This window comes from Lontra canadensis, unplaced genomic scaffold (assembly GCF_010015895.1).
Source record: "Lontra canadensis isolate GAN:19392208 unplaced genomic scaffold, GSC_riverotter_1.0 scaffold10, whole genome shotgun sequence".
Taxonomy (NCBI): domain Eukaryota; kingdom Metazoa; phylum Chordata; class Mammalia; order Carnivora; family Mustelidae; genus Lontra; species Lontra canadensis.
In genome coordinates, this window is record NW_022631004.1 from 24,084,216 (window position 1) to 24,109,545 (window position 25,330).

At 40.5% G+C, this 25,330-nt stretch overlaps 1 protein-coding gene across 2 annotated transcripts in view; it reads left to right on the forward strand.

Moving 5' to 3' along the window:
• The window catches only part of EBF2 (EBF transcription factor 2), a 186,736-nt gene extending 163,504 nt beyond the window's left edge, over positions 1-23,232 (forward strand). For both annotated transcript variants that reach the window (XM_032855789.1, XM_032855790.1), the window contains exons 11-16: positions 6,788-6,876; positions 8,211-8,276; positions 8,358-8,535; positions 10,117-10,302; positions 17,558-17,725; positions 22,635-23,232. In XM_032855789.1, coding sequence (XP_032711680.1) covers positions 6,788-6,876; positions 8,211-8,276; positions 8,358-8,535; positions 10,117-10,302; positions 17,558-17,725; positions 22,635-22,666 — 719 coding nt within the window. In that variant the 3' untranslated portion in view covers positions 22,667-23,232. The remainder of the gene's footprint in view (positions 1-6,787; positions 6,877-8,210; positions 8,277-8,357; positions 8,536-10,116; positions 10,303-17,557; positions 17,726-22,634) is intronic.
• Positions 23,233-25,330: the final 2,098 nt, after the last annotated feature.

Below are 25,330 nucleotides of genomic sequence, written 5' to 3' on the forward strand. Positions count from 1 at the left end.
TGATGATGGTGGTTAATGATCTGGTCGGCCCTTAGAGGCAGTCTTGGTGCTGGTCTTGGGCACCTCATTAGCTAATTGAGGTTTGCTTGGCTCACACCAGGCCTGAAATATCAGAGAACACCCAGGGAGGTTGGGGGGTGGTGGATGGAATGAAACTGGGATTCAACATGAGGCTGAATATGTAGGATGCAAAAAGCAACAGGCCAGTTGGGAAGTCAGTTTGGAACCAAAGTCAAAGTTGTCCAATCTCATCTCCATGTTTTGAAGGCTGAAAACTGTAAGAATTGACTGACTTTCCTTCTTATGGTTTGGTATTGACTAAATGGTTTCGACTTCACGGTTTGTATTTCAAGAGAGCACATGATTAAATGAAATCGTGTGTGCACACGCATGAGATTTTTTTTTTTCCTGTCTGTATAGATGACAGCTTATTTTTACCATTGTCCTCTCATCTGGGGTATAACCGTCCATCCCGCCGTTTGTGCTATGAAGTCTGGCGGGGGCCTTCCAAAAAACACTCAACATCAGAAATAGATGAGTATGCCTAGTCTACTTACTCATTTTAAAACATGAGTTGCTAACCCAGTGTGGTCAAGGTAGTCTGCTCTTTCGGATTTGGGTTGGGACTGAGAACAGGAGGGCAGGCAAGATAAACCAGACATTACCGATGTGTCCCAGCAGTTTCCTATTTAATGGGAACAACAGTGGGATCAATTCTGTGAAAGAGAAAGCGCCATCTACATCCTGCCTCCCTGTGCTGATTAAAGCCTGGCTTTAGAGAATTCACCTGCAAGCAGCAGGAAGGACAAGGGATAATGAGATTAGTGGTGGTCATGGGGAGACCCCTGGAGCTCTAGCGAGAGGGAGTGAGAGCTTGCTTGGGGGAGTAGTTGTGCAAATGGGAAGAAAGGACAAGGACAGTTAGTGGAAACCACAGGGGCCTTGGAGCGGTTAGATAGTCTGCCTCAGGGGATAGTCCCTTACCTTATAGCCAACATATTGTGAGCACACCCATATCTATCATTTCCATTTTCTCCATGTAAGAAAATCGGTACCCTAGGTAACAAAATAGTGCCTATTTGAAAAAAGACGAGGCAATGATTGATTTAGAGCGTTTTGTCACTAGGTCTGTTCGCCATGCAGCACTGAGCAGCTGTTTCTGTTTGCTGATTGATACCAAATAGGGCCCTTCTCCCATAGTCCATGATTGAGAAGTCAGGCAACCTGGTAGGGCTGAACTTTCCAGATCTGCAGCTCTTTGCTAGAAGCTGAAGAGGAAGCATGGGGATGGATGGGTGGCTGCAGGGGGGTGGGTGGAAGGAGAAGATGGCATGGTCACTTTTCAACACTCTTCTCTGATCCTTACCACCTCAGAGCAGAGGGGTAGCCTTTGGCCCAGGAAGCCGTTGGCATACGTGGACAGGGCTTGGAACAACATCTCTAATTCAGCAGAAAAAGTTAAAGCATAGGCCTTGGAGTTAGAGAAACCAGGGTACAAATTCCACCTTTACTGCCTGCAACTGCATTGAAAATGGAGATAAAACCCAAATTGTGGGATTGTAATGAGGGTTAAATGAGCAAACATATGTAAAAGGCTTAGTACAGTGCCCATACTATAGCAAGCCTCTGGTAAATTCTAAGAGCGGCAATAACGATTTTCACTGTTGAATATTATAGCCGTGGAAAATACTGTTATTTAAAAAAAAAAAAAAACTTCAGAACCTGCTGACGTTATAATGCTAAGTGGGAAAAAAAAGTTTACAGAATGATTCCAATTATACACGCAGCTATTTTTACATGTGTTCCCCGGGTAAAATGGTAATTGGAGTCCAAGTGTTTAATCTGCCCCCAGTCCCAGAATATATCAGAGGATATTTTCAAGAAAACAAAACAACAACAAAAAAGGGAAATCTAGTATTCATGGTTGAAGCTAGGCTGGTGTCATCAATAATCCAGAAATTCTGTGCTGTCGTGCTGGTGGGAGCGGACAGAGTTGTGTGGGAGCATGTGTGAAAGCTGGACTCTTATTCCCCGCTAGGCCTCCTCTGTCCCCACCTCACAAGGTAAGAATGGAACACAGGCAGAAATTCGATTTTGAATAGAGAGAGTATTCCTAACAATGCTGCACGCAGTGACACTGTCATTTACATGGGAGGAAGACAAAGATACTCTCTTATTTCAAGGACATGGACAGGATTCAACTCTTATTCTTACCAATGGAACCTGATTGCTGGAGGACTGAACCAGGGAAGAACCCAAGAATGGGAAAGTTATGGTATCACAGGACTCCTGGGCAGGAGAAAAAGTAGTTAAATTATAGTATCTCAATTATCGTGAATGTAATGGCAAAGCTTAATGTAAATGTGAAAATTAGTCTAAAAGATACAGATCATAGAAGATCTAAAGATAGTAATATTAGCTGAAGAAAGTGACTGACCAAAATGTAAAAGTGGAAAGTGTGAGGTACAGAAATGAAAGGTGGGCAGAATTCCTTATATATGGAGGGGCTTATCAGACTCAAACAATTAGAAATATTTTTAGAAAAATCTGAAAGTACTACTTTCAGTTAAAGTAGGATGTGTATCTTTCCCCTTACTAGAGAAAAATATATTCACTAAAAAACTATCAGGGGGCACCTGGGTGGCTCAGTGGGTTAAAGCCTCTGCCTTCGGCTCAGGTCATGATCCCAGGACCTGGGATCGAGCCCCACATAGGGCTCTCTGCTCCACGGAGAGCCTGCTTCCCCTCTCTCTCTGCCTGCCTCTCTGCCTACTTGTATCTCTGTCTGTCAAATAAATAAATAAAATCTTTTAAAAATTTAAAAAAAAACTATCAGAAAGATACAAAGATACAGAGATACAAAGATACAAAGAGAATGTGGAAGGGTAAATTTAGAGTAGCAATAACAATATGTTAAATAATAGGGTCAAAGAGATACATTGCATAATGCATTTAAAGCATTACCCATGGAACACAGAAAAAATTCATTTGTACTAATATATAAAAAACATAAATTCCAAAAGACAGATATTCTGAAGGACACTTTTTTGAATCCAATGCAATGAACTAGAATAACTAACTAATACCCAGGCATCTCAAAATTTTAGGATATTCTCTTCAGAACAAAAGGAAGATAAAATTAGAAATACGATTACTTAGAAAGTTGCAAAAAACAGGGTTTGGAGGGGGGAAACCACAAGTAGATTAGAAATTTTAGATATCTGTGTAGAATCTGTGCTAGAACATTTAAACTATTGTTGAAGTACGTGAGTTTTCTAGAAAAATACAAATGATATTAAGAAATAAGGAATGACCCTAAGGTTTCTGATTGGCAATCTGATGGATGATGGCTATTCACTCAAAGTCGGGTGAGCTTGGGGTATCTTGGGTGGGAGGAGTCTATGGGCCAGCCCGGGGGAAATTTCCAGCCAATACTGGGAAAGATAAGGCAGAATCTCAAGCAAGCTATCTGGAATAGAGGTGAAGATTTGTGACAGTTAACATGTAGTTTGACATGGAAATCATAGGGGCACTGATGAGGTTGATGAGGGAGAACATATAACCAGAGAGAAGAGCGGCTTGGCAAATAGGTGTGAGGAGCAGCAGTGTTTGTAAGATGGAGGGCGAGCGGCTCTCAGTGTGGACTGGGATGCGTGGCTGGGGAGGTAGGTGTGAAACAAGGCAGTGCACATTTAGGAAAGGTGATGGGTGGATACATTTCCAGCAGGAGAGTATTTTCAGTGTCATAATTCACATTTATGATAAGAATGGAAAATTTCTGGGGCACCTGGGTGATTCCATTGGATAAGCGACTGACTCTTGGTTTCAGCTCAGGGTCATGGGATGGAGCCCCAAGTCAGGCTCCACACTCAATGGAGTCTGCTTGGGATTGTCTCTCTCTCCCTCTCCTTCTGCTCTTCATTATTCCCCCTGCCTCAAATAAATAGATCTTAAAAAAAAAAAAATGGAAAATTTCATCTTGGTTTGACTAAAATGTTTTTGGTGACTTTGACAGGAGAAATTTCACAGGGTTCTTTCAAACTTTTAGCCAAGAGATAATGATGATAAAATGTTAGCGTCATTCCCATTCAGAGAAAAACAAGCAAGGACATCCACCATCATCCTCATTTTTAGACAGTGGGGGACATTTTAGCCAACACAAGAGTGGGATTAAAGAACTAATTGGAATTAATATACAGATAAAATACATAGATACTGTGAATGTATGATCCTAAGAATGAACAGAAATAATTAATGACATCTGTCAGGGGGTTGGTTACAAAATAACAGATAGCTACCATTGGTTAAGAACTTTTCTGTGCCAAGACCTATGTTGGGGGCATTCTATAAGTGGTTCCTTTTAATTTTTATAGCAGACCCATGAAATGGGTCTTAAACATAAGCTTAGAGAAATTAATAGTGGAGCTGGAATTCAAACCCAAGATCTATTTGACTCTAAAACTGATTCTCTTAACGACTCTGCCATATTCAGCCACCCACTCCCCTCACAAGCTGCCTGAACAGACATATAAAAACCAAAAGGGTTTCTAGGCACTAGTAAAACTTTTAGAAAATGTGATGAGGGAGTAATCATATTTACAAGAAAGATGGTAAAACATGAAGATGATAAAAACATAGCAAAAAACAAAATAAAAAATAAAAAACTTATTACCTAGATGATAAGCAGTACACATTTTACTGGTAGAGCTAAAGGAGAGGAATTCATATATGTTGGTATATGTATATGCAAATACACACACATATTGTGTGTGTATGTGTGTGTGCGCACACGTGCACACGCACGCATGCGTACTTACTGTGGAATTGGGATGGTCTTTCTACATATAATAGCTAAGGACATGTTAGGATATGATATTGTAACATGGTGCCAGAGCATTAAAAATATGAATATGTTAAGTGTTTTTACAAAAAAAAAAGAAAATGACTAACCCCTAATAGAAGAATGCAGAAAGTATCAATGAGTAGTTCATAAAAGAAAAAATTAAAATGATCAGCTAGTATAAGAAGCTCTTCAATCTCACTGATTAATAACCAAATAGAAGTGACCACATGCATTGCTGGAGGGAGTATGAATTTGTACATTCTTCTGAGAAGTGTTCGACGTGATGTGTGTTAGTCCTTAAATACAGTTTTTGGTCCAGTAATTCTGATTCTTGGAGTTTTCCAATTGAAATCATTAAGGCTATACATGGTGGATAATTATTGCTCTGATTTTTATAATAGTGAGAAATTAAGGATCACGTTAAATGCCAAACGTTAAGAAGCCATTTAAATAAATTATAGACCATGTCATGGAAAAATATTCAGGAATTTTAAATAACGTTATAAAAGAATAATTAATAACCTGGGGAAAATTTGATATATTGTTAAATTGATAAAAAGTAGGTTATGTAATGGTGTGAATAGGATGTCTCTGAATAATTTTAAGTATGTGCATGTGTTTAAATCTGAAAAGATATAAGCAAAAATGTTAACCCAGATCATCTCTGAAATGGTGAGGTTATGGATGATTGTATTTTTACTTCCACATTTAAATTTTTTTATAATTCTTTTAAAACAAAAGGTGTTGCTTTGATACTTAGAATAACAGCAACAAATATTCACAAAACATATGTGCAAAAAGGAAGATTAAAAAGGAAGTACAACCTCCTGTGTTTACTGCTGCCTAATGGGAGTGCAGGTGGTTATTATTTTATCTTTTGTATCTTTTACTTTGATTATGCATTAACTTTGAAACTATAAAATTTAAACAACAGACTTTTAAGAAGTCGAGGAAGAGGGGCACCTGGGTGGCTCAATCAGTTGGGGGACTGCCTTCAGATCCCAGAGTCCTGGGATCGAGCCCTGAGTCGGGCTCCCTGCTCAGTGGGGAGCCTGCTTCTCCCTCTCCCTCCTGCTCCTGTGCTCTCTCTCACTATCTCTGTCTCAAATAAAAATAAATAAAATCTTAAAAAAAAAAAAAAAGAAAGAAGTCGAGGAAGAGAGGAAGGTGAAAGGAGAAGGGGTTCAACTCCAAAAACTCTTCAGAACGGTAGAAATGCTAAGTTAAGTCGTTCATTCATGCCCTCCCTCCCTCATTTTACAATTACTGACGTTAAGCACTAAGCACCTCCTATGTGCCCAGCACTGTCTTCCTCAACACAAAGCAAGTGCGCATTCTATTCTATGACACTTTCGGCCTATGGTAGAGCCTGACATCAAATGAATGTTCATGTAGCAAACGGTAATTGCAAATTCTGAAAGTGTACTATGCATAAGAACAGGACTTTATGAGAATAAACTCACAGAAGGTTTGTATATGTATGTATGTAAATATTTGAGAGAATAAGAAAAAGTGATAATTAGGAGAATGAATAGATGATAAAGGTATACTTGGGAAAGAGAAGGGGGAAGGAGGAAAACACATGTAAGGGTAGTTTATTATCTTCATAAAAAACTGGGATATGGTTAATTGTGTAATATTTCTGATTATTTGAGAGTGAGCAGAAAATTTTAAGTTGTGTGTACTTTGGGCAGAAATAATAAAATAAGTGTAATCATCCTGATGTTTTGAAATATCATTCTAGTGCAAAGATATTAAACTACTATGCATTCCAGACTTATAAATGTGAATTAACCAATGTCACCTTTATCTTTAACTAATTGTATCCATTATGTGTCAATTCTCAGATAATACCAGCACCTTTCTATTGCCAGTGGAAGACTTAATTAGAGGCTTTGTTTATGGCCATGAAACATACTCAAAAAGAGGATTTTTCTTTTTCAGCATTAAATGAACCCACCATAGACTATGGCTTTCAGAGACTCCAGAAGGTCATCCCAAGGCATCCTGGAGACCCGGAGAGATTAGCTAAGGTAAAAAAACAAAAACAAAAACAAAAACCTTTTGGAAATTGACAGGTGAAAACCTTATTATGGGATTTCAGCAAACTTAGATAAATCCAGCAAATTAAGTCCCTTTAAAATTACATTAGGCCCTGAAATTTGGCTAAGCTTTAGGGACACATAAAATATCTTCTAACTCTGAGATATAGTGTGATTAATATCCAAGGGAAGAGGAAATCTGAAAATTGGGTCCTATGAAATAGATACACTACAAGTATCCAGCTTATGAAACATTGGCAACTTTATGAAAATAATCTCGTAATGGCTTAAAAATGTAAGTTCCCACTCCTTTGTATTTGAATATAATTTTACTCACCCATAATTGCAGGGACACGTTAATCTACAGTCATTTATTCATCGAGGGACTACCCTGTATATAGATATTAAATTAAGTGAAAAATGCCTCCATAGAAAATGTCTATGAAATGTTTTGCTTTTAAGTGAACTTGCTTATGACAATCATATCATAAATCTGGCCCATTCTAGCTTTTGTCATTGAAAAATACATTAATTTATTAGCTATTCAATTAATGAGATGTTATTAAATTTTAACATCTACATTTGCATTTTGAGCACACACATTATCATATGCCATGTTCTCTTTTCTGTACTGTGAGTAAAATTCAAGTACCACATTTGCTTCTGCATCACACCTTCATATTCCTCTTGGAAAAATCCCCAGCCCCACCATTAAATTAGATGATATCTGGAAAGTAGGTTAATAGCAATTTAAAAGGCTGTTAAAAACAGGAGGTGGAAAAGACAAAATGAGACGAAAGGGATTACTGATTACTAATTCTCTCTGGTTAAAGTGAACAGGGGGAAATATTATTGAAAGAATTCATCTTTATTAGAATAAAATTTTGCAGAAGTCACTGCCAAGATAATTTCAGTATTACGAACAACTCCTTGGCAAGCAGCTAAACTCAGGTCAGTCAATCATTCTAAGAATTTTTGGTTAATTAGAGTACCAGATTCTTTAATGGAATGGTCTGAAAGTTTTTAATGGCACTTCCATGACTTCGTAATTTCAACCAACTCCATCTTTCATCTGGTCATTTTTTATTTTGGTGGCGCAATCACGGATGGAACTGTTTTGTCTAGATGGATTCTGTGTACATATGTATGTAGAGAGGGATTCAGAGTTAAATTCTGTCAGAACAAATATAGGACCTCGTAGCCAGTTATTTATATTTTAGGGATGATGTCTAGACTTTTTGTTTTTATACATAATTTTCCTTTGAGTTGGCCGTTTGCGGGTTTTACCTCTGCTTCTTCCTCACCCCTTCTGCTTTTTTTCCCAGGAGATGCTATTGAAAAGAGCTGCAGATCTAGTGGAGGCCCTCTATGGCACCCCACACAATAACCAGGTTAGATGCTCCCATCTTACACTGTTGAGTATGACTCTTCACGCTGCATAAAAATGTTCACCTCCATCTGCCATTTTTCAGGACATCATTCTGAAGCGAGCCGCAGACATTGCGGAAGCCCTGTACAGCGTCCCCAGGAATCCCAGCCAGATCCCAGCTCTCTCCAGCTCCCCGGCTCACAGTGGCATGATGGGCATCAATTCATACGGCAGCCAGCTTGGGGTCAGCATCTCAGACTCAACACAGGGAAATAATCAAGGTACTACCCTTTCTCCAAGTCAAAATTCCAAACATCCTATCCATTTACAAGGTTGGTTTGGCTTAAGCAGAGGGAGGTAAAGCTTGATTCATATACCATCAAAGAAGCATGTCCCTAGATAAGCAGTACCATCCTATATTGGATTATCTCAACATGATAGGTGCTGTTTTGTGAGATTGGGGGGCTATTTTGGGCCCAGTTGGGACCCTTTAATTGCAAATATTTAAGGTTAAGATGAACTGTGATTAACTTCAAAGGGTTTTGACTTCCTGAAACTAGACTTACAGGTGTAGTTTGACGAAAATGGGCAGTTCTGCTATTGTGATTATCATCTTTCACAGTGGAAGGAAGCTGAGTCATTGCCATTGTCATTTGTTATGCATGACCCTCTCTTCCCAGCTGCAGAGGCAGAGTGGTTTGGTTTCCTTTAGTGACTTCTGTTTGTGTATCATCTCATTTGCAAATCAGAGCAGCACACTTTACAGTTATCTGTGCTTTTCACACGTGAAGTATATTGCATAAAGATTTTTGTCACTGAGGTTGATTTTACTAAGGGGCTAAGTTGATCACAAATCATTTTTTATCATTTTTAAAAATTAAATCATAAATTTCTTAAGGATGTCCCTAACCTTGGCATAGTTGTATTTCCAGTTTGATTCATCCACTGGAAGGGAATTCCTCATTCTCATGACCAGGGTGAGTTTTTCTTACAGCAGGGTGGGTGCAGACATATGATTGCCTTTTTTTTTTTTTTTTTTTTTTCCCTTCAAATTGAGCTCATTTAAAAAATAGCTTTAGGGACTATTACCTGAAGCGGGTTATTTCAGGTTGGGTTAGGTGGTCTCTCCGTGCCAAGGTTTTGGAAGTATGGGGAGGACTTGTTCCTTCCCCATTCCTCCCACAGACCAGATCTCCCTATACTCAATTGCTGATGCTTCCATGTCTTTGGTCAAAGAATAGCACATTTAGATGAACTTGGCAACAATTTTTAAATAAAGATGTTCCCCACCTCCACTCAGGCATGGTAATAGCCTTGAACTAACTTTTTTAAAGGTAATGATCTGCAGATTATGAGTGGCCTTTGAGATGTTATTAGGATGCCTCTTGCTCACCATTCCCAGAAAAGATACTGCGGTGTGCTAAATTTGGGAAACACTAGGTTAGCAAAGTTAAACTGGTTTATTTATTCTCTGGGACCCATGTATGCAAATCTTCAAGGAATGGCTATAGCACACAGTATCTGCCAGGCTTTACTTGATCTCAAAATGCTTGCCTCAGTGATAGTCATTAAGATCTCATAGGGCTCTCATGTGTTAGGAAGATTAGTCATCACTCCTTTGTGTGAGCTGGAGATGTTGACGGCAAATGGGAACAAAGAGGAAGGAGGGACCATCAGAGACATGGCCTTGTGTAGGATGGGAAGGGAAAGGAGGATATAAATGCTGAAGACAAACTGCAGACCTTCTGCCCCTGCCCAGGGGTGGCTTGGAGTGCTCTATAGTCGGGGGGACCATGTAGGCCCATGCCGCCATATTTGGTCTCTGCCATTTCATTTATCTGGGCTTTTTCCTTGCTATCCAGGGTACATCCGCAACACAAGCAGCATCTCTCCGCGGGGCTACTCTTCCAGCTCCACCCCCCAACAGTCTAACTACAGCACCTCCAGTAACAGTATGAATGGCTACAGCAACGTCCCCATGGCCAACCTGGGCGTCCCAGGGTCACCAGGATTTCTAAACGGCTCCCCCACAGGCTCCCCTTATGGAAGTAAGTGGCTTTTCCATCTTTCCAGCTCTCCCTGTGTCTCTGTCCTTGGGTTTTACTCCTCAGCCTTTTGAGGGAGAGTTATACCCCTACCGACGTCTTACTGACTTCTTGAGGAGTAGCCCAATTTTCCAAGGAAATGTCTTTCATGCTTTTTGTTCTTTTCCCTTAGTTAGACTTCAGTACACTTAGTTGCTTCAAACCTTCTGAAGGGAAGAAAAGGAGTGAAGCTATTTGCTTTATACAAAGAGAGGATAGATGTATGTGGCTTGTGTGGAACAAGGAATGAAGTCTCCATTTCAGTTACTATTATGCACGCTCATCATTAAGCACTTTCAGAGGTTTTTCTTTCATCCTCGTGAGAACTTTCTCCTTATTGTGGGTGAGGGGGATGAGGTGCATAGCAGTTTACTCATCCAAGATCACACCAGTAGGATAGTGCAGAACCATCATTTGAACACAATTTGTGGCTTGGTCATTTTGTGTGTCATACCACACTCTTGGGTCACTTTGTTACATGGCCCTCCCTTCCTTGTGTACCTTCTGAGAGATGGAATTTAGCTCCTCATGAGAGAGTGATCTGAGATGGACTTCTCAATCCTAATCTGGGCTAGCTAGATGTCCTAGGGGTTTGTGAAAACTCATTTGGGGTGCTTTGAGGACTAAGAAGCCTGAGAGAATATGTGTCCTCAAACCTACCTAGAGAATACTTCAGGCCAGGAGAGAAACCACCATGGAGGGTCTGTGTGAGTGGAATGTTCTTGAAGTGCTGGCTCCTGTTGCAAGGCTCTAGAGCAGACCCTGTCTTCACCCAGAGTAGTGGTTCCCCTATGCCAGGAACAAGCATGAGTCAAGGACATCACACAGCCATTTCCACCGCAGCTCAGGGAGTGACATGCCAAGGGTCTGGAGGCTGCTTCCGCAGCCTTGTTGGTTCCCCGGGACACACAACCATGGGTTACTTCTGGGTTCCCTATTCACTTCATTAGCCTTGCAAGTCTACTCAGTGTGTTAAGGACATAGTGACCAAACAGCAGAGGTAGTAGAGGCTGGTTCTTCTACTAAAACTAAAATCTTGTTGCTGCCAAGACGTGAGTTCTATGTTGTGTCATGTTGGATGGACCAGATCAATTAGACCCGAGTGGTCTCGGTGAATAAACTCGTGCTGGCTTGATTTATTTCTTTACTTATTTTTACCTTCTTTTGTTCCAAAACACTTTGGGAGATACTAGTAGTGAGATGAGTGTTATGAAAGTATAAAATAACAGCTATAAGAAACTGAGAGAAAAGAAAAAAATATGGAGAGGAAAATCAGAAAGAGAGACAGACAGACACAGAGGGAAGATGAAGAGATAAATGAATACATCCACTGGGTAACTGCTTGAGGTTTCTTACGAGGTAATTCCTTTGGTAGGAAAGGGACCTTCCCGCTCCAGCAAGTGACAACTTCCTTCCACTAGCCTTTCTTGATCATCCAGTCCCATTGCCACAAGGAAAATGATAGCACCCATTAAATCACCCATTAAAACAAGACAGTGTATGCAGAATAGAAAGAGGCCCCCTTGCCCAAGGGGAGGGAGAAACGCAACAGCAAACCCGCTCCTTGTGCCTACCGGGTCCCTCTGATCTCCTGCACCTTTTATTTTCTGAAGGAGGGTCTGAAGAAGTCGCAAACTGGGAATGGATTTCAAACAGTGCCTGCATTACGATAAAATCCCCTACTGCAAAATACTGAATACCCCATGGAGTTCATTACAATAACATCTGACCTGTATTTCTAGCCAGCTAAGTCTTAACTTCTCTGGGAAATACCAAAAAGCAGCCCAGGGGAAACCATTTTGTCAATTCTGTTGCTTGTGTCTAAAAAACACCAGTCTACGATTTTTCGTTGTCTTTTTTAAACGAGTCTGATGCGGCCAGACCAGGGCATGGAGCAGTCAATCGTTTGCCAGAGTCGTTCAGAAGAAATAAAGCCAAGCCTCTCAGTCAAGTTGATTCGCATTGCGGCCAATGCAGAGTATCAGAAACCTGCATCTTTATTGCTCTTGCTCTCACACGACTTCAAAAATGGCCAAACAGATGTTTTTTCAATTTCACATACAAACTTCACTTCCTGGCGGTAGCAGTGTGTGCCAAGTTCCAGCTCAGTGCAAGTTTTTATGGCTGAATTCTAAACCCCTGACAATAGGGGGTTATAATGAAATGCTGACAGACCCCTTAGCGCCAACAAATGCAATGGCTCAGTGCAAAGGAGGATATGGTGGCCTGTGAGTTCCAGCTGGGACTCGGCAAGCCAGTCAATCCTTATAAGAAGAAAAGTGGTTTTTCCTTAACTCCCCATGTTCACAGAGATTTGGGGGCCAGACGTCCTCGCCTTTTCTTTGGCCTCTGTCCATAGAGAGAGAGAGAGAGAGATGTCCAGAGAAATTTTCAGTTGTGATCAGCTTTCCTAAAATGGTGCGCTCTGGTGTCCCCACAGATGGTCTACTTGACAAGCTTGCAACACTCATGGGCCCACTTCTTCCAAAGCAGAATCGCCACCAAGCGGTTCCAAAGTTTGGGACAGAATCTATACAGAAATCCAACCTATGTTCAGGGAGTCCTACTTCATTGACATCGTCTTAGACTATGCCCTGGGGCTCAATATTTTTATATTTTCAAAAATAAATATCAAGACATTTTCTATTGTAGAGTATTAAATGATGATTATAAAAAATTTAGAACATATGGAAATAGTTTCAAAAAGAAAGCCTTCTCCCACCATAAAAAACAACCTTGTTAACATCTTGACATATTGCTATTGTCTTTTTCTCCAGAAAAGAAAAAAATCCTGTTGCAATAGTAACATTCTCATTATGCACAATTTAAGAAGCATGTATACGTAAAAAAGGAAAGAAAAATGACACACTTTATTTCTGTGCAGGCATGACGATTGTTAACTTTTTAAAGTATGGCCTTCCAGCCATAGAAGGATACATTTTGGAAATTATAATGTCTACTCTGATGCACAGCTAATGGGATTCTGCCATGAGATAAATGAAAGAGGGAGTGGAAGAAAAGTGGCAGAATTATCAAAGTCACAGATATGAAGCTAGGCTCTGTCAATGATGCAGACTTGTATCCTAAGACTGGGGAACAGAGATGAGAAGTGATGTTTGCTTTGCGAAGTTCACTGCAATCAAGAAGCTTTTCCCAGGAATTTGAGAATTTATTAGTCTCTTTGCTTTTTTTTTTTTTTTTTTTTTTTAGCAGAAAGGTTAAAAGGCAACCTGGTTTGCAGGTAGTAAAGCCTTAAATCGAAGAGGAACATTAACACACAGGAAATCTGTTATGCCTATTGTTAAGGGTTATATTATTTTTTTTACACCCCCCCAAAGGAGAGTTTCCACTTGTTTATTTTAACAGCTTTGGTTTCTGCTACATCAAAAGTAATGCATGTTCATTAAAGAAAACTGAAAATAGGGACAAGTGAAAGGAGTAAATTCAAGAGCATTCATAATCCATTGACTAGAGAGAACATTGTTAAAGGTTTGGATTATATCGCATCCTTCTAAACTTTTATTTTGTATGTTTTCTTAAAAAATAAGCCTGGGTTTGATGTACATGTTATGACATAATTTGCGTTATTCATCTGAGGAGGCATATCTTTCTGAGTCATCAAATATTCTTCTCCAATATTAGCTTTAAAATTTACATAGCATTCTGTTTTATAGAGTGGATATACTTTACCCTGTTGCTTAGTCACTCCTGTTTTTTTTTTTCCAATTTCTCACAATTATAAAAATGTCCTTGAATCTATTTTTTTTTCAAATTTATGATTATCTCCTTGGGATTAATTTCTCAAAATTAAATTACTAGGTTAAAAAATATGCACATTTTAAAACACTTTGGTTTTAAATACACATTGCCAAAGTCCCCCCCAGAGAGATGAATGCTCCCCTTAGAAAAGGAAGAGTATCTGTTTCCCTGGCCTGTTCATTTCTTCTTAATCTTTGTCAATTTCGTAAAGTGGTAAGCATCCTCTTGTTACTGTTTTAATTTGCATTTGATTATTTAGCAGTTTGAAGGTTTTCAGGTCTGTAAAGACCTTTTGGTCATTTTCCTTCCTGTCTCCTTTGGTGACTTTGCTTTTCCTTTCCTTTGCCCACTTTTCTAATTGGGATGTTATCTTTTTTCTAATTAATTTGTAAGAAACCTATCAGTTATCAAGGATATGAACATATCTAAATAATTATCAGGAAGATTTTTTCTAATTTGTCATTTGCCTTCTCTCTGTTATGGAAGTTTTTTTTGTCACGTGACCAGTCTTGTGATGTTCTCCTTAGGCTTTGAGGTTGAAAGAATTATGTAAATTATATAACCTTCCTAATTTTTCTACTAGTGCCTTCATAATTTTGTTTTAGCAAATAACTGATTAGTCCACTTACATTTACCTTAGTGTTTAACATGAGGAATCGCTTTAAATTTCTGTCTCCAGGGGACTTGCGTATTGTTCCCATGCATTTATGTCCCCATTAATTTGAAATGTCGCCTTTATTAAGTTTCAGTTCTCATATATATCCAGGTCTGTTTCTGGCCTCTTTTTTCTCCAAGGATTTGTCTGTCTGTTTCTGTGTTAGTATAACACTGACTTCATTGATGTAAATTTTTCGTTAAGTTTTAATATCTGTTAAGATAAATGCCTCCTTAGTACTTATGAAGTATTCACAAAACTTTTTGGGTCTTACAGTTTTGTCACTTTTTAAACAGACAAACATAGAAACTGTTTTTGTTGAAATACACAAATTAAAATTCCTTTTGGGATTTCGAATATAGTGACATTAAATTTTAAAATAATTTAGGTGTTAATTTAGCATTTTACGAAAATTACATAAAAACTATTTTAAATGGTATTCATCCTTTCTGAAGGAGGCATAATATTCTATTGTATATACAGACCGTATCTTCTTTATCCATTCATCTGTTGAAGGTCATCTTAGCTCTTTCAATTATCATGTGGTTTACTTACTTGTGGAGCATAAGGAATAACACAGGGGATATGAGGAGAAGGAAAGGATAAGTGAATTGGGGGAAATCCGAGGGGGGATGAACCATGAGAGACTGTGGACTCTGAGAAACAAACAGAGGGTTTTCGAGGGGAGAGGGTGGGGGATTGGTGAGCCTGGTGGTGGGTATTAAGGAGGACATGTATTGCATGGAGCACTGGGTGTGGTGCATAAACAATGAATCTTGGAACATTAAAAAAATAAATAAAATAAATGAATAAAATCCTAAAAAAATACACCCCTATTTTAAATGGGCATTTTATAGCTCTGTGCTTATTCAACCCTGCAACAGTTGTCTTATGTCATTTGGTAAAGTTTGAGGTGACTTTTCCACTGAGGCAGCCACTTTTGACCTAATGAAACTACTTTAGGTTGAGGACTGTTATTTAGAAAAGAAATATTTCTAAAAGTGAGTCCTGCGCTGAATATAAACAGAATCAGGTGTGTATATGTAGGCTTAATTCACCTTATAAAAACCCTCCTCTGTAATAGTGTAGGAGGGAAGGTGGTGTTATTGCAGACACAGAAACCAAGGCGCCATCTTGATGCCTTCATGGTTCATAGCATGGCAGCAGAGATTGGACTGTGGTCAGAATCAGGGCCTCCTGAGTCTCAGCTTTTCTTTGGCCTCTAATTCTGTGCCTTACACAAAGAGTAATGGTCCCCGGCCCCATTTCATTGACGCTGAAGCCAATGTGAAAAGAGGAGATTTTGCTTGAGAGTGTGACTATAATCCATTCTCAATGTTTAACCTTTTATCCTATTCTATAATAGTGAATTAGCCCAGTTTTTTCTTCTTTTTCACCTTCAAGTATTATGCGAGATTCTTCCAGGACTTTATCCTCCTTTCCAATTCTTTTGATTCATGTTACTTGAGGAAAGAAAGAGAAGTGCTCGGATGCTTCCTTCTGCAAGCTCTTTAAATCAGGACTATGTAAGGATGAGTAGTTTTTAGATAAAGCTCTTTTTTTGAAGTCTTTGGTTTGTCTATATAAGACATCATATTGGAAGTATGCTGTATGATTGCTTTATATATGCAATTCTGTGACCTAGCACAAAATATATCTTTATAGTGAGAGGGGAGAAATGGGGACCGAATCTTACACAGGTCATCAGAACAGCTGACCTTCAATTCACCTTGTACTTGGCCTTTGAACCATAGGTCACTCTCATTTCCTCACTTTTAAAATTTACTTTGTGGAGTAGCTGGATCACTGGAGATATGAACCAGAAGTTTCCATTCCTGGCTTTGACCATTAGGTTCCAGTAATTCTTGTACCAACTCATGTGACAGCTCAGAACTCTGGAGATTGTGCTAAAATAAGTCCCTGGAACTTGACCTTATTCCACAAGATGCTGTATCTGACAATTTTACCCTTGTGAACTCTAGTTTACCCCTTACTTGAGCTAGTTGAACATAGAAGATAAAATTATCTTCTTGTATGATGTAACTTGGTAGAGTATCTGACATTAAGAGGTAGGGCATTTCATTGTGGAAATCGCCTTTATTTTCCTTGGAAATTACAACACTTAGCTTTTGGCTTCCTTTAAGTAATTTTATTGTTAATATTGGTGTTTTTTCTGCGCATTACATCAGAGGGGTCTGACTTGCAGCTTCATTTCCCAGGAGCTCTGAAAGTAGAGAGAGAGGGAGGTAATCTAGATGTTAATAAATGTTTACATTTAATGAGGCAGTGGCCCATAGAGATGGCACTCTCAGATATGTTAACCCCATAGATCAAACCTCTGGAGCCCTGAGAATTGCCAGGGAAGCACAGAGCTCTCAGGACTTCTTTTTAGGGTGAAAAAAGTTTCCATTCTTCAGTAGATTTGATGATTTTTCAGATGTTGATCTCCATGTTCTCCTGTCAAGCTTCTACTCATGAACAAAGACCTATCAGAGTATTACCTCCTGCTGCTGCCTTCCTGATTCCCTGGCAGAAGAACAGTCTGCCTGCTGAGTCTCCCCAGCATTGTGTACATTCCTCCAGTAGGGTTGTTACCCTAGTCATTGTTTTGTTTGTATGTTCCCCCCCAACAGGGCAGGGCAGGGATGCTGTCACATTCAACTTGTTATAATCCCTAGGATCTGAGATACTGCCTGGAGTGAATGAGTAATTTCTCAATGAATGTATACAGGTTATGTGTCCTGAAGACAGAATTTAACTCCTAGGTTTGTCCTTTCCTAAGAGGATTGTGCCTTTGCTTTCCAGTCATGTCATCAAGTCCCACTGTTGGATCTTCTAGCACGTCCTCCATCCTCCCATTTTCCTCTTCAGTTTTTCCTGCTGTCAAACAGAAGAGTGCCTTTGCCCCTGTCATCAGGCCACAAGGCTCCCCTTCACCTGCCTGCTCCAGTGGAAATGGAAATGGATTCAGAGGTAAGCAAAGATATCACTTTGGTACCACCATAATAAATGGGCCACAGGACCAACAAAGTAAGAGCAGACAGCACAGCATCAGTCCCTATCTCTAGCCATTTACCTACAAAGAGATGCTTTGGTGTTTCTATCATGGGACACAGAAGGCTTGTACAACTGAGCCACTACACCACCCGCGAACAAGAAGGGGGAAAACTGAGAAGTCGGACGGCTCTTCAAGGTCACAGAATTAAGTATGATAGAGCCATATATATCTTCCACGACTGTCTGGAATTCTCAGACCTTTGCTTTCCATAGGCCCATGTCACGATTTCCTAGAGGGTGCCTGGTCACATCAGATCACAGCAGACCACATGGTGACTGCTACTTACCTAATAGGCTTGCCCATCTGCAGTGCATACCTATTCCCATGGTATACATGGACAGGAGCAACCAGCACATTGTGAGAATTCTGGTTCCATGCCAGTCAGATTGATAGCAGGTGTCAGATCGGGGTGGAGCAGGAAAGAAAGGAAAAAAAAGACATACACTGTCTAAGAACAAAAATTAATATCGCCCATCAAACCAATTTTTGAGCAATGTCTGAAAATATAGTATGATGTAACATAACAGAAGTGTGATGAATACATGAGAATCTAATCATCTCACTGTGAATGGGAGGCAGCTGAAGACGAAAGAGCAAATTGGAACCTGTTGAAGACTATGGATCCTGACGACCCACATTATTTTTAGGCTCTTCTTCATGTCTTGACCTGAAAACATTCATGAAAAGCAAGTGTTGGATAAAACCAAGCAGGGCAGAAGTTGGTTAACCCCTTGCCACTCAAAGCCTCTGAGGACAGCAGAGCCTTGCTTGAGCTGTGTGATCCCTGGGATGGCATCTGTCTAGTAGCTTTACGATTGTGCATGGATTCCTGATCCTCTGGGTCACATGTGAGGGTTCATCTACCAGTTGTGGCTGAGCAGAGCTCTGGGAGGTATGGTAGATTCCTATCTCATTCTGCCATAAAAGACAGGGGTGTCTCCACAAAATCAAGTGACTTGACACAGAAACTATGAAATAGGAACCGATATCCAGCACTCAGAAGAGTCCCTGAAAAGTCTCTTACTTCCATCTAGACAAAGCAGCTGGGTAACATGCCACCCAGTGTGTGAGCAGCTGGAAGCATCTGTCTGTGTGAGAGGAAAAAATAGGTATATATATATTTAATTTTCATCTAGATGTCAGATCCCTAGGGAAACAGGTTCAGCCTGAGGCTGTGTTGCCCACCTGCCCTGTCTCTCCTCAAGGGCCAGTGGTTTCCATCTCACCCTTTGGGGATATGCTCGGAACTTTTTCTATGAATGGCTTCATCTCCAGACTGATAACTGTTTGCAATTGTTAAGTTTTTGCTTTACTTTTCCCTTCTGCATGCCTACTTCAGTGACAATATCTCCCCTTTCTAAGTTCTGTGGTTTTAGTCCATTCCTTAACCAAGTGGGGGCCCCACAGGTCTCATTGGGGAAATGCAGAGTGGGAGCCCCACAAAAGGCTAAGGGTGAATGTAGGTGTAGGTGGAAGTCAGGAGAGATGCAGCCCTTTCCTTGTTCCAGACGGCCCTGGCCAACATTTTCAACTTCACTTTGAGGAGAAAAAGTATAACTTGACTTCCACTTACCGCCCATCCCTTACCTCCTCTCTCGCACATTGGGGAAGTTGAGCTGGTTGTCTCAGATCTTCTGGATCTGTACTGACCAGAGAGACTCACGTATAGGGCTTGCTTGGCTTTGGCCCCCGCTGTAGGCCAGGATCAATTTTTCACTGGCTCCCATGGCCTCGAATCCCTACCCTGCCTGTTGCTGCATGCCCAAGTCTTGCTGTGGTATTACCTGCTCAGGGTTGGTTGAGCTGGAAGTATCTGTGTGGTCATAGTGAGGTTTCTCTGTGGGGGTAGCAGTAGCCGAAATAGCCAAAATAAGGATCTCTCTAGGGTCCTTAGCCATGTGAGCTCCTGCTCAGCACAGGTCAGAATAGTTAGACCGAGGAAGTGGCTGAGCCACCCGTTCTTTGTCTGTGGGAGTGACAATGTCATCAGTTACACGTAGGCTCTGGGATCTAGTCTCATTTCTATAGAACACTGAGAAGTCCCAAGCCTTTTTAATTTATTTTTTATTTTTTAATTTTTTTAAAAGATTTTATTTATTTATTTGACATACAGAGATCACAAGTAGGTAGAGAGGCAGGCAGAGAGAAAGAGGAGGAAGCAGTCTCCCTGTGGAGCAGAGAGCCTGATGTGGGGCTCTATCCCAGGACCCTGAGATCATGACCTGGGCTGAAGGGAGAGAGGCTTAACCTACTGAGCCACCCACATGCCCCCCCCAAGCCTATTTTAGATCCTACAATTCCCTTTCAATTTCTCTGGTGATCTGAACCTTAAGAAGAAGAAGGAAGACTGGGTAAGGAGGGTGAGGAGAAAGGGGAGAACAGCATACAGACTCCCATGTTTCTTCATTTTGCATCAGGTGGCTAGAAGTTCCAGGTCCGATGCTACAGAGTGTCCCACGGATGCATAGAGGGAGAAAATGAGTTGACATCAAATGCTCTAGCCATGGTCACTGAGTGAAGGAATCTTGGGATTCTAGGGGTGATAAACACAAAGCTTCACCTTTTTAGAGACAGACAGTAGGAGAGTCAAAGTGTGTTCTGAGGTGCTTGAGTGATCACAGGCTGATGGAGAGGTTCTGCTCTCGACTTGTAAGGTGAGATGGTCTCAGTCATCCGCAGAGGCCACATACAACCAGCCGTCTCTGAGACTGGCTGGTTTTCAGCAAGACCCTGGACCAAGCACTATACATGAATTATCTTGCTCAAGCCTCACATGTGACCAGAAGGGGAAGGTCATACCATCCTCATCATCTTTAGTGAAGTAGTTTTCCCAAGGCCACACAGTAAAATGACTTCAGACATTTCGACTCCAGGGCCTGTGCTATGACAGCCCACTGTCCCACCATGGACAAGAATAGTGCAGTTCCTCTCCTCACCCTTCACCCATACCTGCTTTCCACCTGGGCCAAAGTGGGATTATTGCCTTCTCAAGAAATGCCAAAGGCAGAAAGAAATTGGACAAAGTGTAGGTCCGCATAGTCCCCACCCCCCACCGCCATACACAAGCTTACTTTTTTTCCAATTAACTTCTTCTTTCTGTCTGTTGGCTATGGTTTCTACAAGCAGAAAGTCAGGGTCACCACATAACAGAGATGGCACTGGATCTTCTTCTTTGAGCATTCTGCCCTTTTAATGAGCTCCTTCGGTAACTCTCTGAGGACTCAGAAAAAAGAAGTGGCTGATGAGTTTTAAGTGTAATAGACAAGTTCAAGTTGAAAGCGTGAGCCAGAATCCTACTGCCAGAGAGCTTACGTGCAGTGTTCTCTGTCCCACCTTCTACCTCATTTATCAGGCATTTGCAATGATGAGTATAGATTGTTAAGATAATATTATGCACTATGTGCCTGATTCATTTTCCAGCTCCCTCTAGGAAAAGAAAAAAAAAAAAAAACCCTCCTACACTCTGGGATAATTACCAGGGTTGCTATGTCTCCAAATCATCAGGGAGTGTCCAAAATTGAACTGCCTTTATTGAAAAGTTACATCGATTCAATATATAGGAATACAGGCAAAAATAATTAAGGCTTTGCTAGCCGTGTAAGACCTTAATCCAGATCTCACAAACATTCAATAAAGGCTGTATGGGCAGGGAAATAGACAGCTGACAGCTTTGCCTGAGAAGACTAGCTGGCATGGAGAGAAGGGGTGGAGGGAGGGGAGAGGGGAGGCCAGGGGTGGGGAGAGGGGTAGTGTTGGGGGCAAACTGGAAGAATTTGGGCCATTTGCTTATCAGTTTAGTAAGCACCACTCAGCAAAATACTTCTGTGATCACTGATAAGCTCTAGATGAGCCAGAGACAATAAAACTCAAAGGATCAAATAAATATTAGATATGGCTTGAAGTTTTGACACAAGGCAACTACTCTGGTGATTTCCAAGAATGTGAAAATTCTATTGGTTCATCACCTGAAAGCCAAGGTCAGAGGGGTGCATTTTGCTGTGTGATTTTTCCCCATTGTGCTGATGCTGCTTTGTTTCCACATCAAGGGGAAACCTTGGGCCCAGTACCCCACACAAGTATTATCTGTGTCTTCACTAGCTGGAGGAAACATTGGGCACTACTAGGGGATGGAAGGGGTGAAGAGTGGAGATTGGGTGACTCCCAAATTAGGAACTAAATTAAAGTCTTCTATTCCAGTGAATCAGTATTCATCAGTGAACAAGCATCACATACCAGCAGTAAGCGCTAAAGGCAGATGAGCTTGGGGGTTGGGGGGGAAGCTCACCACATTTCAGCCAGAGTCGATAGAAACCTAGGATCATAGAAAGCCCTGTTTGTTATAAATGTTATATATGATGTTATAAATGATGCCTGGAAAGTTACTCGATAGGCTTGGCACCTGGAGTTTTCTAGATAGTTCTAGAATATGTAATCTAGATATAATCTAGAAACTATGATAGTCTAATGATGAAAAATAAATATGTTGCAAATACATTAAAACATAGTTTTTTGTATGCTTGTGTCTATCATGTCAAGTATACAAACCATTAATATAACACAAGGCAAAACCTAGCTCTTGGCCTCCCCACAAAATTTCAACCAGCCTGTTGATATTGCAGTGACTTGGTAATAAGGCTTCTGTGCCACTGAGAGGCTGTGTGTTAGACCAAACCTGGAGAAAATGGGTTCCCACATCAGCGGAGTGCACCATCTCCCTGCATCGTACCAGACTCTGTCAGTCCCCACCCCTGCCCCTCTCTCTGGGTTAGAAACCCAAGCGTAAGCATCTCTGAGTCTCATTCCCATCCCTCTCTTTCCTTGCAGCCATGACCGGGCTTGTCGTGCCCCCAATGTAAAGAAAAGGAAGAACTGCTTTCTGATAGCACAAAACTACTTACTCTGATGGACCAATAATGAAGAAAGCACTAGGAGCTCTTCGGGGAGAGTTGTGCCCTAGAATGAACATTACGGACAGATTTGGGTATGCAAGGACCTGCATCTCACCTGGTCTCACGTTTCTCATCTGGCTCTCATGGTGGCTACACAAACTGACCCTCTTGGGGACAAGGACAAAAGATGTCATTGACGTAGTCAGTGCTAAGAGTAGAAATGCAATTCTTTGTTATGAACATTATGAGAACCACCTTCCTATGTTTGTAAAATATTTAAGAAAAAAATTGGCAAACAATTCATGCTTAATATTTTGGATACTATTTGTTTTTCTTTGTAGGAAAAAAAAAGTTGAAAGTTTCTATTTTCTATGAAGCCTTTCAGATACCAATTTAGTTTATGCAGAAAAAAAAAATTGAACAAAACAGGGTACCAGCATGGAAGACTTTCTTAAACAAAACCTGAATTGAATGATGAAATGTTGTTGTATGTGTGTTTGCTTATAGTTTAATCTCTTTAAAAAACAAACAAAAAAAAACAAAAAAAGGGAAAAATTTTAAAATGTTTTACAATTATTTAAATAAATAAACGTGTAACTTATTGTAAGTAGAGGTAGAAATTAAGACCTTTTTGGAAGAGAGAGGAATTTCTCTTCCTGTTGTAAAATGAAAATGATGCAAACCAGTAGTAACAAGTTTAAAAGGTGTGTGATTATTACTGCAGTACTTACTAGACTCTTATCCCCCATCCTGCATCCCCCTCTTTTTCCATCATTTGATTGACCCATGGGCAAGAACATGTACATTATATAGATTCCTACAGAACAGCCTGATGCAGAAACAGTGATTCAGTCCATGTGTGTACACAAATACTCAAACTCATCAGTTCATTCCCAGCTCCATCTACTTTCTAAATAGTCTACATGTCCCTTTTGGTATTCACTCTTTGTGAATTTTTTAAAAATTTATATTAGCTTTCAACCTTCTCCTCTGAGCAGTGCAGAGAATTCCCATGTGGTAGTGCATCCCAGGCTTTGCCTCCCGAACAGAGACACGTGTCTCACCTAAAAGAAGAGCCAAAGCCATGTGACTTTCCCAACCAAGTGGCCCCTTTGGAATTCTCCCTCGACAGAGCCACACATCCCCTTCTCTTTGGTTACCTGGTTGAGCACAGAGGTGGGAGCCCCAAAGAACTTCAGAGACAGGATTTAAGGAAGATGATCCTGTTTCTTGGACTCTTAAGCATGAATCTTAGAATGTCCACATCCTTTCTTCTCTCTGCAGATTTCCCCTCTCATGGCATTCAACTCACTTAAAAAGATATGTATCTTACCTGACACAGTTTCCAGGCAAGAAAGGGATGGTGTGTGGAAGAGAAATGTTAAAAGCCCTAAACCCCTCTCCTAATGTTCAAAAAGATGGAAACCCAGATTCTTAGCAGGATTAGAGATTAGGGGTTTCTGTGTTCCAAGCAGCACAAAGACCCAGGGCTGGAGTGGGCTCTCCATACTTCTGGAACTAGCTCTTAGGCTAAGAAATGTTGCAGGAGCTGCTAACAGTGGCTGAGTTTTGAAAGTCTGTTTGATCCTTAAGATGTATCTGGACTTATTTGGATTTCCAATAAGGATGCCATTTTTTCCTAGTCCAGTAAGGGCTCTTCTTGTTGACTCATTAGTACCATAATACAATCCAAATACAGATTTTGGGTTGGGGTTCTAACAGTGAAAGTTGTGGCAGCTCTCATGGAAGAGCATCTTTAGTGCATCTGAGCCAGTTTTAGAGGACCTCACAAATTCCACCTCCCTTCTGTTTGTCCCATTGATACCTGTTCCCAGCTAGTCAGCCCCCAACAGTCTCATTTGTCTTCAACTACTCTGGAATTACTCAATATGACCCAAATATTATTTCTATGCACATGAGAATCCAAAGTTTTGGAAACCTGGCATGCTTAGAATTACTGCTGATGGTCCTTCGTGGTCAGGGCTTATGGCACCGAGACACAGGGAACACGCGAGAGAAAGTTCTCCCATGAGAAATCTGATCAAAGGGGAAGGGTGTGCAGAATACAAACATGACCGTCCCAAAGTGAAGGCGGAACAAAACTAAGCATGTTTCAACCTGGATTCGAGCCAATCCAACATAAGGAAATGTTTTTTTAAGTAGCATTGCTTTTAGAACCTGTGAATTTTGCTCTTGCATGAAGATGATGCAGTACTGTCTTCAAATTGATTGTAGAATTTGTTGGTAGCTTTACACCGAAAAATGTGTGTAACTAAATACCAGACATCCTTGACCATTCAGCTAGAACCTTGGCAGCAACAGATCTATTTAATTGTACAAATGTGTGTAAGGATTATTTTTAGTGTGCTAATAAATTAAAAACAAAGCTACTCTGTCCTCTTCAGTCTTGCTGTTGAGTCATTCCAGTCCCAGGTTATTTTTGTGCCACTTGGAATACGAGTATTTCTATAGGTAACTACAAATTCTATCCTATCTTTGTAAGAGGAGCTGTGTAAGATTTTCCATTTAAGGGGACAATTTACTTCATTATTTATCTCATTTTTTGTTATAGCATCATATTTTTTCCAGTTTTTCTTTGCACATTTCAATATGCATGGTTTAAAAACCATT